Below are 16,570 nucleotides of genomic sequence, written 5' to 3'. Positions count from 1 at the left end.
CTATTGGGTTTGCTTTCCAGGCAATCACTCAAGGAAGGTGACTCAGGCTATAAAACTTATCTACATATGGATGCAGATAAAGGAACAGCCAAGCTATCACTGTATAATAGTAGTTCTTACTGCTAAAATGTTAAACATAATAAGGCTGGGCTTGAGATACAATCCCAATGGATATATATGCTGTATTTAATTTTTTAAAAAATATTTATTTTGTCAGGCATGTATTAGATAACAGATACATGTATACACATAATTGTGAATATATCAAATAGATGCGAATAAAAGGGAACATTAGGACAGGGACGGTAGGCACCCTGGTGCATTTATGCATGCCCCTTAAAGACCTTTTAGAAATTTATTTATTTATTTTATTTATTCGATTGTTATGCCGCCCTTCTCCTTAGACTCAGGGCGGCTTACAACATGTTAGCAATAGCACTTTTTAACAGAGCAAGCACATTGCCCCCACAATCTGGGTCCTCATTTTACCCACCTCGGAAGGATGGAAGGCTGAGTCAACCTTGAGCCGGTGATGAGATTTGAACTGCTGACCTACAGATCTGGTCAGCTTCAGTGGCCTGCAGTACAGCACTCTACCTGCTGCGCCACTCCGATATGGGTGATGTCAACAATAGACAGTCTAAGGTTAAAGTTTTGGGGGTTTGAGGAAGAAACCAGTCAGGTAGTGCATTCCAGGCATTAACTCTGTTACTGAAGTCATGTTTTCTGCAATCAAGTTTGACGTGGATTACCATGTTTGTATCTATTACGTGCTCGTATATTATTGTGGTTAAAGCTGAACTAGTCATTACCAGGTATTGTAGCAGATAATTTTATGTACTACACTTAGGTCGGATTAAAGATGGCAAAATTCTAAATTGTCTAATCTCAAAATTTCAAGTGTGGTGGCATAAGGTATTCTCTTGTAAGCAGAGGAGCGGAAGGTTCTTCTCGTGAAATGTCTTTGGACTTGTTCAATTGTATTAATGTCCGATATGTAGTACGGTTCCAGAAGATGAGCTGTATTCAAGGATTGGTCTAGCAAAATTTTTGTATGCCCTAGTTTGTAGTTCAATACTATCGGAGATTTCATTTAAACAATCATCAATCAGCTCAATACTAGTTTGCATCTGAAATCTAATTTTAAACAACATTCTTTCATAATTGTGGCTCCTGGTAATGTTACTATTATCTGGGATTTGTATATGCACAACTACGTGGAAGTATCTTGTCCCCGAGAAAAGAACAAGTAGAGCAATTCATGTTTCAGCACTATTTATAAACACTTCTAATACCTATGAATCCACACAGGCATTTCTTATAATATACCACATATGCTATCAAAGGTATCTTTGATCAATGCATTAAGCGTTACTTTAACCATGAATTGATCTGCGGCATTAACTAATGCATATTTATCCATAGCAGCTTGTATGGTTTTGGGAATAGCTGGGAATGCAATTAAAATCTCTTGTGGTTTCAAAAGCATGCTTTATTGGGTAGGGGGGATTAGTAAACCCTAAAAACTGTGATTTATTCAACAAACCAGGGTTTTACAGAGGGCGTGGATCTATTTGTTTCATTATTTCTAGGTTTAGTAAACAGTTGCCATACCATGTTTTATCAAGATTGATGATGGCTGGATACTAATTTTATTCTAAGGAAGCTCAAGATCTATCTACAAATTATTAGTGCTGTTATCTCCAAACTGCCAATGAAAAATAATAACAGATGCTGGAACCAAGTACTCATAAATATCATTATTTTTTTGCAAAACAGCTCATTCATAATTTATATCTCAGGCCGGAGAGGGAAATAGATGGGGAAGAATAGGAAGAGGTATCAGTTTTTACCATATTGGTCTAACACATGGCAACTTCAAATATCAACCAGCAAATGTTCTACCCTCCACATCGGCAAAAAGAATCCGAACCTCATATATAAATGAATGAATAAACAAAATCTCACAGCCAACCCCCACTCAGTAAAAGACCTTGGAATACTAATATCAAATGATCTAAGTGCCAAAGCCCACTGCAACAATATCGCCAAAAAAGCTTCTAGAGTTGTTAACCTGATCCTACGCAGCTTCTGCTCTGGCAATCTCACACTACTCACCAGAGCCTACAAACCTTTGCCAGACCCATCCTTGAATACAGTTCATCTGTCTAGAACCCATACCACATCTCGGACATCAACACCCTTGAAAATGTCCAAAGATACTTCACCAGAAGAGCCCTTCACTCCTCCACTCGAAACAGAATGCCCTACGAAAGCAGATTATCAATCCTAGGTCTAGAAAGCTTAGAACTACGTCGCCTAAAACACGATCTAAGTATTGCCCACAAGATCGTAGGCTGCAACGTTCTACCTGTCAATGACTACTTCAGCTTCAATCGCAACAACACAAGAGCACGCAACAGATTCAAGCTTAATATTAACCGCTCCAAACTTGACTGTAAAAAATATGACTTTAACAATCGAGTTGTCGAAGCGTGGAACTCATTACCTGACTCAGTAGTGTCAACCCCTAACCCCCAGCATTTTTCCCTTAGACTATCCACAATTGACCTCTCTAGGTTCCTTAGAGGTCATTAAGGAGCGTGCATAAGTGCACCAGTGTGCCTTCCGTCCCCTGTCCAATTGTCTCTCTTATATCTCATTCATCTTTTATTCCTTTGAAATACGTTCACCTATACTTTTATATCTTTTCTTCTATTCTTTTCTTTATTTACATTATTACGTATCTGTTCTCTTCAATGTGTATTATGTATTGGACAAAATAAATAAATAAAAATAAATAAAATAAATGTTTAGAAATTTTGCACAGGAAATTGTGACACTTTCAGTGTAGCCCACTGAGACAGTAGCAGAGCTAAAAGGGAAGTGGGTCATTCATTCCTGATTGGGGAAGTTATCTGGAACAGCTTAGCTAGAGTTACCAAACACTTAGTATTTCCCTACCTAAATAGAAAACAAAGCATAAGCAATGCAGCTTAGGCCTACTTCATTTCCTTACCATTGAGAAAGTGGTTAGGAACGGAAGATTAGGTAATAATCTCTTCATAAAGCAGCAGCTCTAAAACTTCATTTATTTTAAGGGAAGCATGACAAGCATGGTGACTTGTACTCCTTATAAATCTCACTGCAGTGTACAGGAATGTTTCTGATTTGGGGGGAAAAAAATCCAGCTTAGAAAATACAATTCCATTTCCTTAAATTTCCATGTGTATTAAGAAAGGTCAGTATATCAACTATGAGGAAACTATTTTATTGAAAGAAATTTGAAGTGTGGCAATACAAACTTTTCTTTTTTAAAAACAAAAAACAAAACGAGGCTCTAGCTAATTTTGGCTTTGTAAAAATCATGCCAAATAAAATTTTATAATTTTTTCATTGATTTGGAAACAAATGTTAAATGTACAGTGGTACCTTATGAACTTTTCCACATAAGAACCGGGTGTTCAAGATTTTTTTGCCTCTTCTCATGAACCATTTTCCACTTACAAACCCGAGCCTCCGAAACTGTAATTGGAAAAGGCAGGGAGAAGCCTCCATGGGGCCTCTCTAGTTATCTCCTGGAAGGAAACAGGGCCGGAAAAGACGAGGAGAAGCCTCTGTGAGGCCTCCTGGGAGGAAACAGTGCTTCCCTCCCTGTGGGTTCCCCAATTGCATGCATTATTTGCTTTTACATTGATTCCTATGGGAAAAATTACTTCTTACAAACTTTTCTACTTAAGACACTGGTCACGGAATGAATTAAGTTCGAAAGTACAGATACCACTGTATTAACAAACTTTTGATACTTTCATGTTGAGTGGATTCAATTACTTAAATGCCACTTTCACCTCTGCTTCTATTGATAATTTAACATTTTTTACATTCTATTATTCCAGATTACAAATAAAAGATGCAGCTTTTTATTATAGCATACAAATGATTTTTAATAAATCTTTACCTAAGGAATATTTCAATGTATTTTTTGGAAATGCTATATACTATTCAAGATTTAAAATTATAAGTCCTCAATGTTTTTTAGATATAACTGATATGTATTTTCATGTTCAATACACCCTTAAAAACAATGATAAAAGTAGAAAATCAATATTCATTCCCTGAGTAACATGACCAAGTTGTAGTAGCTGATCAGCTATTGACATAATGTTTTTTTTATTCTTCCATTTTAAGTCTACGAGTAGTAATTGTCTTAATTTTATTTTTTCTGTAAGACTCAACATACCATGGTGGAATAACAATACAGTAGAACAGTGTTGCTGCAGAATTCTGGGAGTTGAGTTCTACACACCTTAAAGTTGTGATAGTTGAGAAAGTAGAGAAAGGTCTGCAGTAGAGAAAGGTTTAGAAACTCAGTTGAAATCAAAATATTAGGGAATAGGCAATTCATCATAACCTTTCCACTTACACCTAGGATTTTAGGTGCTCCAATATGAAAGGAAGTACAGTGGTCCCTCGACTTGCGCGTTCTCGATTAGCGCGAAACGCTGCAACGCGGTTTTTCAAAAAATATTATTTAAAAAAATAAAATATTAAAAAATAAATTTTTTTTTATTCTGTTCCCTGAATGGAGACCGCCGGCCGCTCAATCGGGCCGGCAGGGAACAGAATGGAGCCTTCCGCGGCGGGGCTGGTAAGGGGGGGAGCCAAGGGGGGAGCCGAGCCCAGCCCCGTGGCATTCGCTTTCCTCCCGCCGGCAGCCGACTGATCGTGGGCTCCTTCGCAACCTCGGAGAGCTTCCTGGTTTTCGTGAGCTTTCATGCCCCGGAAGCTCTCCGAGGTTGCGAAGGAGCCCACAATCAGTCTCGGCTGCGGGTGGGAGGAAGGCGAATCCCCCGTGGGCTCCGTTACATCTTCCGCTGCCAGCCAGGCCATGCTGGCGGCAGCGGAACAATCGCTGGCTGTCAACTTTTCTTTTTAAAACTGGGCAGGAGCTGACTTGCCTCCCCAGTGCTAAAAAGAAAAGTTGACAGCCAGCGCTACGACTGACGGAATGCTGAGCCTCCCGGTGGAAGGCTGCTGCTTGGCCGGGGAGGCTCGGCCGAAAGGGGCTGGAGCGGCAGAGCCGAGCACGCCTTCCGCCCGGGAAGTCCTGCCCCTTCATCCCCACCCCTCGCCCCTGTGGTCGGCGGGGATGAAAGGGCAGGACTCCCTGGGTGGAAGGCGTGCTCGGCTCTGCCGCTCCAGCCCCTTTCGGCCGAGCCTCCCCGGCCAAGCAGCCAGGGAAGTCGAGCCAGGCGTGGCGGCGGCAGCGCTGCTTCTCCGGTCGCCCGGTCCTCTCCTGCCTCCTGCGCCGATGTTCCCCGCTGCGACGGAAGGCAGTCGCTTGGCTAGGGAGGCTCGGCCGAAAGGGGCTGGAGCGGCAGAGCCGAGCACGCCTTCCACCCAGGGAGTCCTGCCCTTTCATCCCCGCCGACCACAGGGGCGAGGGGTGGGGATGAAGGGGCAGGACTTCCCGGGCGGAAGGCGTGCTCGGCTCTGCCGCTCCAGCCCCTTTCGGCCGAGCCTCCCTAGCCAAGCGACTGCCTTCCGTCGCAGCGGGGAACATCGGCGCAGGAGGCAGGAGAGGACCGGGCGACCGGAGAAGCAGCGCTGCCGCCGCCACGCCTGGCTCGACTTCCCTGGCTGCTTGGCCGGGGAGGCTCGGCCGAAAGGGGCTGGAGCGGCAGAGCCGAGCATGCCTTCCGCCCGGGAAGTCCTGCCCCTTCATCCCCACCCCTCGCCCCTGTGGCCGGCTCATCCAGGGGGGCGTGTGTGGACTGGCAAGCGGCAAGCGGGAAGACCAAGGGAAGGTTCCTTCAGCCGCCCAACACCTGATCCGCTCCGCAGCGCGGCAGCAGCGAGGAGCCGAAGATGGGGTTTCCCCTTTGCCTTTACCCCATCTTCGGCTCCTCGCTGCTTCCGCGCTGCGGAGCAGATCAGCTGTTGGGCGGCTGAAGGAATCTTCCCTTGGTCTTCCCCGCCGCCCACACGCAAACTCCACCATCTGCGCATGTGCGGCCATGAAAAAAATGGCGCACATGCGCAGATGGTGGTTTTACTTCTGCATCCAATATAACGCGGAAATCGGTTAGCGCGGGAGGTCTTGGAACGTAACCCCCGCGCTAACCGAGAGATCACTGTATAGCCTTCTGCCGCACGAATCCCAGTGACTGATTAGGTCCCACAGAGTTGGCCTTCTCCGGGTCCCGTCAACTAAACAATGTTTGGTGGGTCCCAGGGGAAGAGCCTTCTCTGTGGCAGCACCGACTCTCTGGAACCAGCTCCCCCCGGAGATTAGAACTGCCCAAACCCTCCTTGCCTTTCGTAAACTCCTTAAAACCCACCTTTGCCGCCAGGCATGGGGGAATTGAGATATCTCCCCCGGGCCTATACAATTTATGCATAGTATGTTTGTATGTATGTCTGCTTAATAATGGGGTTTTAAAAATGTTTTTAAATTATTAGATTTGTCATGAATTGTTTTATTGTGTTGTGAGCCGCCCCGAGTCTACGGAGAGGGGCGGCACACAAATCTAATAAATGAATGAATGAATGAATAAATGAATAAATAAATAAACAAACAAACACATAAATAAACAAACAAACAAACAAATCAACCAACCAATCAATCAATCAATCAATCAATCAATCAATAGCTAGCTCCAATATAAGGTTCAAGGCATAAAGATGTTTTCAGAGGTGGTTTTAGGCTTCATAAAATCATATACCAAAATGTCCTTCCTGTTAATGACTACTTCACCTTCAACCGTAGCAATATACGAGCACATAATAATAGATTCAAAGTAAATGTCAACCGCTCCAAACTCGACTGCAGAAAATTCGACTTCAGCAATAGAGTGATCAATGCCTGACTCTCTGGTTTCTTCACCAAACCCCAAAAACTTTAACCTTAGATTGTCTGCAGTCGACCTCTCCCCGTGTCTAAAAGGGCATGCATAAGCGCACCACTGTGCCTAACGTCACTGTCCTATTGTCCTCTTTTATCATTACTTTTTACTTATATCATGTTTATACAAACTACTACTATCCTATACATGTCTGACAAATAAATTTTAAAAAAGTCTTATATTTGTTTCCTTATACAGTGATCCCTCGAGTATCGCGAGGGTTCCGTTCCAAGACCCCTCGCGATAATCGATTTTTCGCGATGTAGGGTTGCGGAAGTAAAAACACCATCTGTGCATGCGCGCCCTTTTTTTCATGGCCGCACATGTGCAGATGGTGGAGTTTGCGTGGGCGGCGGGCGGCACCCAGGGAAGGTTCCTTTGGCCGCCCAGCAGCTGATCTGCTCCGCAGCGCGGCAGCAGCGAGGAGACAAAGATGGGGTTTCCCCGTTGCCCAGGCAAAGGGGAAACCCCATCTTCGGCTCCTCGCTGCTGCCGCGCTGCGGAGCAGATCAGCTGCTGGGCGGCCGAAGGAACCTTCCCTGGGTCTTCCCGCCACCCAGGCAAAGGGGAAACCCCAAGATCGCTTGCCGCTTGCCCGTCACCCGCCCGCCCGCTTGCCGCTTGCCCATTCACCCGCCCGCCCGGCTGCTCGCTTGCTGCTTGCCCGTCACCCGCTTGCCCGGCCGCTCGCTTGCCGCTTGCCGCTTGCCCGTTCACCCGCCCGCCCGGCTGCTCGCTTGCCGCTTGCCCGTCACCCGCCCACCCAGCCGCTCGCTTGCCGCTTGCCGCTTGCCCATTCACCCGCCCGCCCGGCTGCTCGCTTGCCACTCGAGAGCAAGAGGGGGAGAGATAGAGAAAGAGAGAGAAGGAAAGAAAGAGATGAGAGAGGGAGGAAGAGAGTGTGAGAGAGGAAGAAGCAAGATAGAGAAAGAGAGAGAGAAAGAAAGATGAGAAAGGAAAGGAGTGACGTCATCGGGTGGGAAAATCGCGATATAGCGTTTCGCGAAGATTGAGATCGCGAAAATCGAGGGATCACTGTATATGTATACTGCAGGTCTGACAGGACAGAATATCAATTCAACGATTCTCTTTTAAAAGCACATAGCAAGGGAAAGCATGCTGAAAATAGTAACACTTCTGAGTAGACTTAGAGCGACTCATTTTTGCACACTATACTGTGACATTATACTTGACAGATTCTAAAAGCAAAAATAAAGAAGTGGTTTTAAACCTGCAGATGTTGGTCAACCCCACACTAGTTAAGAAAAAGTCTCCTTTTTACTATTTACTAAGTCTGCACTATTATTGCTATTATTTTTTTATCATTCCTATCACCCATCTCCTTCCACTTATGATTGTATGACTGGAACTTGTTGCTTGTATCCTTAAGATTTTTGATTGCTTCCTGATTGCTTATTTTAGTCCTATGACAATCATTAAGTGTTGTATCCCATGACGCTTGACAAATGTATCTTTTCTTTTATGTACAATGAGAGCCTATGCATCAGACAAATTCCTTGTGTGTCCAATCACACTTTACCAATAAAGAATTCTATTCCATTCCATTCGCATTCCGTACTGGAAATAAATTTAAATTTAGCGCTCAGAAAAATTTAGCTTTCCCGCGCCTAATTCATTAATTTATGCAATGAAAGAATGAATGAATGGATGGATGAGACAGACAAAATTATCTCCATTTGCTTGCAAGCGGAATAAACACAATGTGTTGTGGAGATGGGATCTTTTTGTCTAGCCCGCTCAGGAAGAAAATTAATAAAGACCCTTGAGGATAGAACAAGAAGCAATGGGTGGAAGCTGAACAAGGAGAGAAGTAACTTAGACCTAAGGAGAAAATTCCTGACAGTTAGAATAGTTAACCAGTGGAACAGCTTGCCTCCAGAAGTTGTGAATGCCCCAACACTGGAAGTTTGGAAGATGTTGGATAACCATCTGTCTGAAGTAGTGTAGGGTTTCCTGCCTAAGCAGCAGGGAGTTGGACTAGAAGACTCTGCTGATTATTATTATTATTATTATTAATATTATTACTATTACTATTATTACTATTATTATTATTTAGATGATGTTGGATAGCCATCTGTCTGAAGTAGTGTAGGATTTCCTGCCTAAGCAAGGAGTTGGACTAGAAGACTCTGCTGATTATTATTACTATTACTATTACTATTACTACTACTACTACTACTACTATTATTATTATTATTATTATTATTATTATTATTTAGATGATGCTGGATAACCATCTGTCTGAAGTAGTGTAGGGTTTCCTACCTAAGCAAGGAGTTGGACTAGAAGACTCTGCTGATTATTATTACTATTACTATTACTACTACTACTATTATTATTATTATTATTATTATTATTATTATTTAGATGATGTTGGATAACCATCTGTCTGAAGTAGTGTAGGGTTTCCTACCTAAGCAAGGAGTTGGACTAGAAGACTCTGCTGATTATTATTATTATTATTATTATTATTATTATTATTATTATTATTATTATTATTATGTCAATACAACACAGCAAATGAGATCACTATGCTGGATTTGATATTTCATCACCAGTCGGGCGCTTCCCAAGCACCTAGGACTGTGTGATGTAGCGGCGAATTATGTTTGCCAATCCGAGTAAAGCGGCCTTTTGCAATTGACAGATAGAGATTTTGTCAATTCCGATGGTTTTCAAATGTCCGCTGAGATCCTTTGGCACTGTGCCCAGCGTGCCAAGTACCACTGGGACCACTTTCACTGGCTTATGCCAGAGTCGTTGCAGCTCGATTTTTAGATCTTCATATTTCACTAATTTCTCTAGCTGCTTCTCCTCAATTCTGCTGTCCCCTGGGATTGCAATGTCGATGATCCATACTTTCTTTTTCTCCACAATCACAATGTCTGGTGTGTTATGCTTCAGAATTCAGTCAGTCTGAAGTCGGAAGTCCCACAGTAGTTTTGCTTGCTCATTTTCGACCACTTTTTCGGGCTTATGATCCCACCAGTTCTTTGCCACTGGTAAATGGTTATTATTATTATTATTATTATTATTATTATTATTATTATTATTATTATTATTATTATTATTATTATTATTATTTAGATGATGTTGGATAACCATCTGCCTGAAGTAGTGTAGGGCTTCCTGCCTAAGCAGGGGGTTGGACTAGAAGACCTCCAAGGTCCCTTCCAATTCTGTTGCCATTAGTATATAATACCTTTTTGTCATTTAGAAAACAACGGGCGTACAAGATTGGGGCATCTGGATACGTACCCTTTCTAGTCAAGAGTCACACAGTGGTGGAGGCAAAGTGAATGACGAGCAAACCTTACGGAGGCGTGTTTTCTGCCTGTCTCTTAGGGGGTGTGACGCGTCGGGGTCAGGATGCCACCACGTTTCGCACCCAGCCAGCTGAGGGCTCATCAACGCTGCAGCTGTCGCAGGCCGAAGGCAACGCCAGCTGCGACCTTCCTTTCCTTTCCTTCTTCCCCGGCCACCCTCCGTTTGACCCTTCGCCGCTCAGGCCCTCCTTCCGTCGGCTCTGCAGAGACTCGCCTCCCTCCCTTCGTCCGTCCGTCCCCTTAGGGCGGTCTCTCCTCCACCCCCCTCCATGTGCGCAACCGGCGGCGCGGCGCTTGCCTGGAGGAAAAGCGCGAGGCCTGCGTAGATGCTGCGGCTAGCGGATTTTTTTTTTTTTAGCCTGCCTCGCCTCCGGATAGGCGGGCGCAAAAGCGGTGACTTTCAACAGCGCTGACCCGTCACGGAAAGGAGGCTCGGCCCGCGAAGGAGGCCGGCGAGGAAGCTCGGGAGGGCATGTGAGTGAAGCCGGGGGGCGCGCGCACGCTTAGGGGGTGCCGCTTTTGGAGAGCCCGCTTGGAGACCCCGGCGCGCTCCAGGCGCCCTTTGGCTGAAGCTCGCTTATCTCGCCCCGCTGCGGCTGAATGAGGCGGGGAGTGGCTCCTGCTGCAGCTGGGGAAGGGCCGCTACCCGGCTACAATGGGAGCCGCATTTCCTCGAGGGGAGGATGTCCCGGGTCGGGAATATACCGTATAGCTTGCTTGCCTCATAGCCCCGGGGGGCTTTCCAGTTTTCTTCGCGGCGGGATCCCCCAAACCGGGGGCCCGCCTCTGTTTGGCGACGTGACACAATAGGGCGACAGCAGTAGATCTTTATTATTGCCCGGCTTGATATTGGAACCGTTGCTCATGTTGTCGTTTTCGGCTACTTTTGGAATTCAAGTGTCCTAATGCTGTCCGGGAATTATCTGGAAGAAAGCACTTTAGAGGGTGGGATCCATGTGCGGATCTGCATTTGAATGTTGGCGTTCTTAAGGTGTAGAAACAACCCCCAAACATATCCCGATACAGTATATAAATATACTGGATTTTCTTCTCAGAATTGTATTTTGTTTCCCTGGAATCTTTAAAACGAATGCTTAGTACAGTAGGATTAAAGATGTGTGTGTGTAGGTGTGTAGGTGTGTGTGTATATATATGTATATGTGTATATATGAGAGGGTGTAAGTATACCTATGTGTATGTCTATGTCTGTATATACATACATATACGGTATATGTCTGTGTGTGTGTATGGGTGTGTGCATATATGTATATGAGTGTGTGTGTGTGTAAGTATACCTATGTGTATGTGTGTGCATGTATATTACATACACATAATATATATATATATATCACATGTTTTTGCTGAATATTTAAAATTAAGGGAGACTAGGATAGCACTATTTCAGCCTTCCAACAGAAAATTTACATATACTGTATAAATATACAATATAAATATAAATATATATTTATTTATATAAATATATAAACACACACACACATACATATATATATATATATATAGTCTGCGGAGAGGGGCGGCATACAAATCTAAATAATAAATAAATAAATAAATAAATAAATAAATAAATAAATAAATAAATAAAATATGATGTGTGTGTAACATATTTTTGTGGATAATGAAAAGAAATACGCACATATGTGTGTGTGTATGTATTTGTATATGTGTGTGTGTGTGTGTGTAATATATTTTTGCTGATAAGTGAAAAAAGAGACTAGTATAGATCTATTTTGAACTTTATATCTATATCCATATCCATATCTATAATATATATGTACGTATGTGTATACACACACATACACACATAGTTGATTTTCTGTCGAATTTTCTCATCTTCCTTATAGATGAGACCATAACAATAGATCTATACTAGGCTCCCTTCCTTTTCACTTATGAGCAAAAATATGTATTTTATTTATTAGATTTGTATGTATGTATGTACGTACGTACCTACCTACCTACCTACCTACCTACCTACCTACCTACTGTATCTATCTATCCATCCATCCATCTATCATCTATCTAAAATCACATTTTAAATTCTGGTGTGAAAGGCCCACACCCACCTCTGCATAGTCACCTCATCTGATAGTGCTTCTCCTGGCACTCTACCACTCCCTTATTAATTATGCTTCTGCGGATTGGGGTAAAGAATAAATGCAAACTCCTGGAGAATAAGAGACAAATGATGATCCTCAGAAGAGCAGAAAGGGGGCTGAAGAGGTTTGAGAGAAAGTTTGAGAGAAATGTTTTTAATGGCCTAGAGATGTGGATTGAATGAGAAATGCTTGAAAGATGAGAATAATTGTACTGTATAAGCTAATAGTTAATCATATACAGCCATACAACAGTAGGTTTTATCTATTTGAAGCATTTATATCCCATTTTTCCTAGGAATGCTTAAGGCAATAGTTAACTTTCTTTAACAACCCCCCCCCCAAAAAAAAAACCACCAAACCCCCTCTGAAAATAGTTCTGTGCAGTGCAGAAGTGTAAAGCAGTTGTGTCAGTTTGGTAACTGCCAAATTGTATTGGGAGAAGCCATGGTTGCTTTAAAGCAGTGGTTCCCAACTTTTTTTTGCCAGGCCTTACCTAATGACTGTATGATTGTAACTTGTTGCCTGTATCCTTACAATTTATATTAATATTGATTGCTTATTTGTAACCTATGACAATCATTAAGGGTTGGACCTCATGCTTCTTGACAAATGTTTATTTTCTTTTATGAACACTGAGAGCATATGCACCAAAGACAAATTCCTTGTCCACAGGGAAAGAGCCTTCTCTGTGGCGGCCCCGACCCTCTGGAATCAACTCCCCCTGGAGATTAGGATTGCCCCCACCCTTTCGCAAACTCCTTAAAAGTCACCTCTGCCATCAGGCATGGGGAAATTGATTCCCCTAGGCCGTTTTCATTTTATGTATGGTTTGTCTGAGATGTATGACTGTTTTTATATTAAGGGTTTTAAATTGTTTTTAATCATTGGATTTGTGCTGTTGTTGTTGTGAGCTGCTCCGAGTCTTCGGAAAGGGGCGGCATACAAATCTAATAAATAATAATAATAATAACAACAACAACAACAACAACAACAATAATAATATATTTATAGTGCCCTTTTAACAAAGGGCATAACAGCATGTTAGCAATAGCACTTTTTAACAGAGCCAGCATATTGCCCACACAATCCAGGTCCTCATTTTATCCACCTTGGAAGGATGGAAGGATGAGTCAACCTTGAGCCAGTGATGAGATTTGAACTGCTGACCTGCAGATCTAGCAGTCAGCTTTAGTGGCCTGCAGTACTGCACTCTACCCACTGTGCCACCTCGGCTCTGTTCTGTTCCATTCCACTCCACTCTATTCTAAAGCATCTATAAAATTTTGATGCCCCTTTTATGACATAAAATTCTTACCATTCAAAAAGTGAACTACTACTCATGTGGAGGAAGCTTAAAATACCATTAACTTGGTTTAAACAAGGTTCCAAGGGTTTCAGACAGTTACTATGTCTATAAGACCGGTGGATTCTAAAGCATCTTCATGGAAATGAATCTGAACACATTTGTGACATCTTGCTACGGTAGCTAATATGTTAAATAGAAAAACAAATCTGGCCCAAAGTATAGGCGTCACAGGTTGAGGTTAAACTTATACTTGGTTGGTTGTGCCACACTGATAGTCTGCAGATCAGTTTCCTGTGTAAACACACTGCTTAAAAATAAAGGGAACACTTAAACAACAGAATATTACTCCAAGTAAATCAAACTTCTGTGAAATCAAATTGTCCACTTAGGAAGCAACACTGACAATCAATTTCACATGCTGTTGTGCACATTCAACTTTGTACAGAACAAAGTATTCAATGAGAATATTTCATTCATTCAGATCTATGATGTGTTATTTGGATGTTCCTTTTATTTTTTTGAGCAGTATATATTACAGTAGTCTTTCATTTAACAATCATTAGTTTACTAATACAGTAGTTCAAATCTACAGAAGCACTGAAAAAAGTTCTCTTACATGGTGATCAAAATTCAGGCGCTAGGCAACCCACCATGTGTTTACGATAGTTGTAGCATTCCCATGTGGGTCGTGTGGTTGCCATTTGTCACCTCCCCAGCTGGCTTTTGACAAGCAAAGTCAATGGGACAAACTGCAATGCTCACTTAACATCTACAGTGATTTGCTCAACAACTGTGGCACAAAAGGTCATCAAACAGGTATGACGCACTTAACAACCACGCTGCTTAGCACTGGAAATTCTGGTCCCATTTGTGATCCCAAAGGAAGGCCTACCTAAACAATTTCTCCTCCTGTGTTTTCAATACATATTTCCCCTACACATGTATTTATCATTATTTTTATGTAGAATAGAATAGAATAAAATGGGATAGGCATAGGGATAGGCATAGGCATAGGGATAGAATATGAATACAATATTATTTATTAGATTATTATTATTAGATTTGTATGCCGCCCCTTTCCGTAGACTCCCCCCCATTCTATTGTATAGGAATAGAATAGAATAGGAAATAGGAATAGAATAGAATAAGAAATAGGAATAGGAATGTGTTAGTACAAGGTACATGGTTGTTAGGGTTTGCCATTGTAAACTACCTATTGTAGTCTCTTGTACTATCACTTTAAATATTTTGGGCTGATTCGCCATAAGAGGGCGCCAGTACTCCTTCCCTCAAGGATGCTTTATTGCTCATTCACTTTTGCTTTGCCTTGAGGGGGGAGTGTATTTGCTTAGTGCTTGTTATGGAATGTTTCTATCTTTTGTCTATATGTAAATACTTCTTATTAAACATAACTAAGTCTGTGTCTTTGTTTCTTTGGCTTTATCACACACCCATGCTCTGTTAAAATTCTCTGCTCGGTGTATGTCGAAGGTCTCATAGTCTAGCTATACCGAGACATACCAACAGAATGGAATAGGAATAGAACAGAACAGAATAAAGTAGAATTCTTTATTGACCAAGTGTGATTAGACACACAAGGAATTTGTCATTGGTACATATACTCTCAGTGTACATGAAAGAAAAGATACATTTGCCAAGAATCATGAGGTACAACACTTAATACCTACGGGACCGCCTTCTGCCGCACGAATCCCAGCGGCTGATTAGGTCCCACAAAGTTGGCCTTCTCCAGGTCCCGTAGACTAAACAATGTCATCTGGTGGGACCTAGGGAAAGAGCCTTCCTGGTGGCGGCCCTGGCCCTCTCGAATCAACTCCCTCCAGAGATTTGAACCTCCCCCTCCCTCCTCGCCTTCCGCAAGACTCTGAAGACCTATTTAAGTCGCCAGGCATGGGGTAATTAATATATCCCCTCTCTGACTAGTAAGATTTATGTAGGGTGATGATTGTGTAATTTTGATTGTTTTAATGATAGTGGGTTTTTAGCTATAGTTTTTAATCATTAGATTTGTATTGCATTGTTTATTGTTGTTGTGAGCCACTCCGAGTCTTCGGAGAGGGGCAGCATACAAGTCTAAATAACAACAACAACAACAACAATAATAATAATAATAATTATTATTATTATTGTTGTTATTGCCATGGAGTACAAAAAAGCAATCCAGAAACAATCAATATTAATATAAATTGTAAGGATACAAACAAACAGCAGTCATAAATATGTATCCCTTGATGTTGCAAGTTTTGGGAACAATGTAAAGTTGAGGCAAATGTGCTGATAATCCATGAAACAAACAAAAACACAATATACACTGCTCAAAAAAATAAAGGGAACACTTAAACAACACAATATAACTCCAAATAAATCAAATCTCTGTGAAACTTAGGAAGCAGTCTATGGAGAGGGGCGGCATACAAATCTAATTAATAATAATAATAATAATAATAATAATAATAATAATAATAATAATAATAATAAAGCAACACTGATTGACAATCAATTTCACATGCTGTTGTGCACATTCAACTTTGTACAAAACGAAGTATTCAATGAGAATATTTCATTCATTCAGATCTAGGATGTGTTATTTGAGTGTTCCCTTTATTTATTTATTTTTGAGCAGTATATAATGCTGGGCTGCCTTGATTCCTATTTTCTGTGATTGTGACATAAATGGGAAATGTGTTCCGTTCAAATATGGTAAGGCTCCTCAAAATATTTTCTTAGTAATCTAATCATTATTGATTGGTAGTCCTTCACTGCTATTGCAGTGGTTTATTTTGCACCTTTTATTTTGCTTCCTTCTCATCTTAATACAGTAAACATTGGGCTTTTCTGTATTATTATTTTGACCAGCTGAAGATTTATTGCATA

The 16,570-nt window shown here is 41.9% G+C and overlaps 2 protein-coding genes across 2 annotated transcripts in view; one reads left to right on the top strand and one right to left on the bottom strand.

The window, feature by feature from the left end:
• TNFRSF19 (TNF receptor superfamily member 19) overlaps window positions 1-10,451 on the bottom strand; it is a 144,239-nt gene extending 133,788 nt beyond the window's left edge. Inside the window, exon 1 of the mRNA XM_070749779.1 lies at window positions 10,185-10,451. The gene's annotated coding sequence lies outside the window, so the exon portion shown is untranslated. The remainder of the gene's footprint in view (window positions 1-10,184) is intronic.
• Window positions 10,452-10,595: 144 nt separating this feature from the next.
• Window positions 10,596-16,570, top strand: part of SACS (sacsin molecular chaperone) — a 40,974-nt gene continuing 34,999 nt past the window's right edge. Inside the window, exon 1 of the mRNA XM_070749777.1 lies at window positions 10,596-10,726. Coding sequence (XP_070605878.1) covers window positions 10,725-10,726 — 2 coding nt within the window. The 5' untranslated portion in view covers window positions 10,596-10,724. The remainder of the gene's footprint in view (window positions 10,727-16,570) is intronic.

Source organism: Erythrolamprus reginae, chromosome 4 (genome assembly GCF_031021105.1).
Source record: "Erythrolamprus reginae isolate rEryReg1 chromosome 4, rEryReg1.hap1, whole genome shotgun sequence".
Taxonomy (NCBI): Eukaryota; Metazoa; Chordata; class Lepidosauria; order Squamata; family Dipsadidae; genus Erythrolamprus; species Erythrolamprus reginae.
This window is presented reverse-complemented; position numbering and strand designations above follow the sequence as displayed.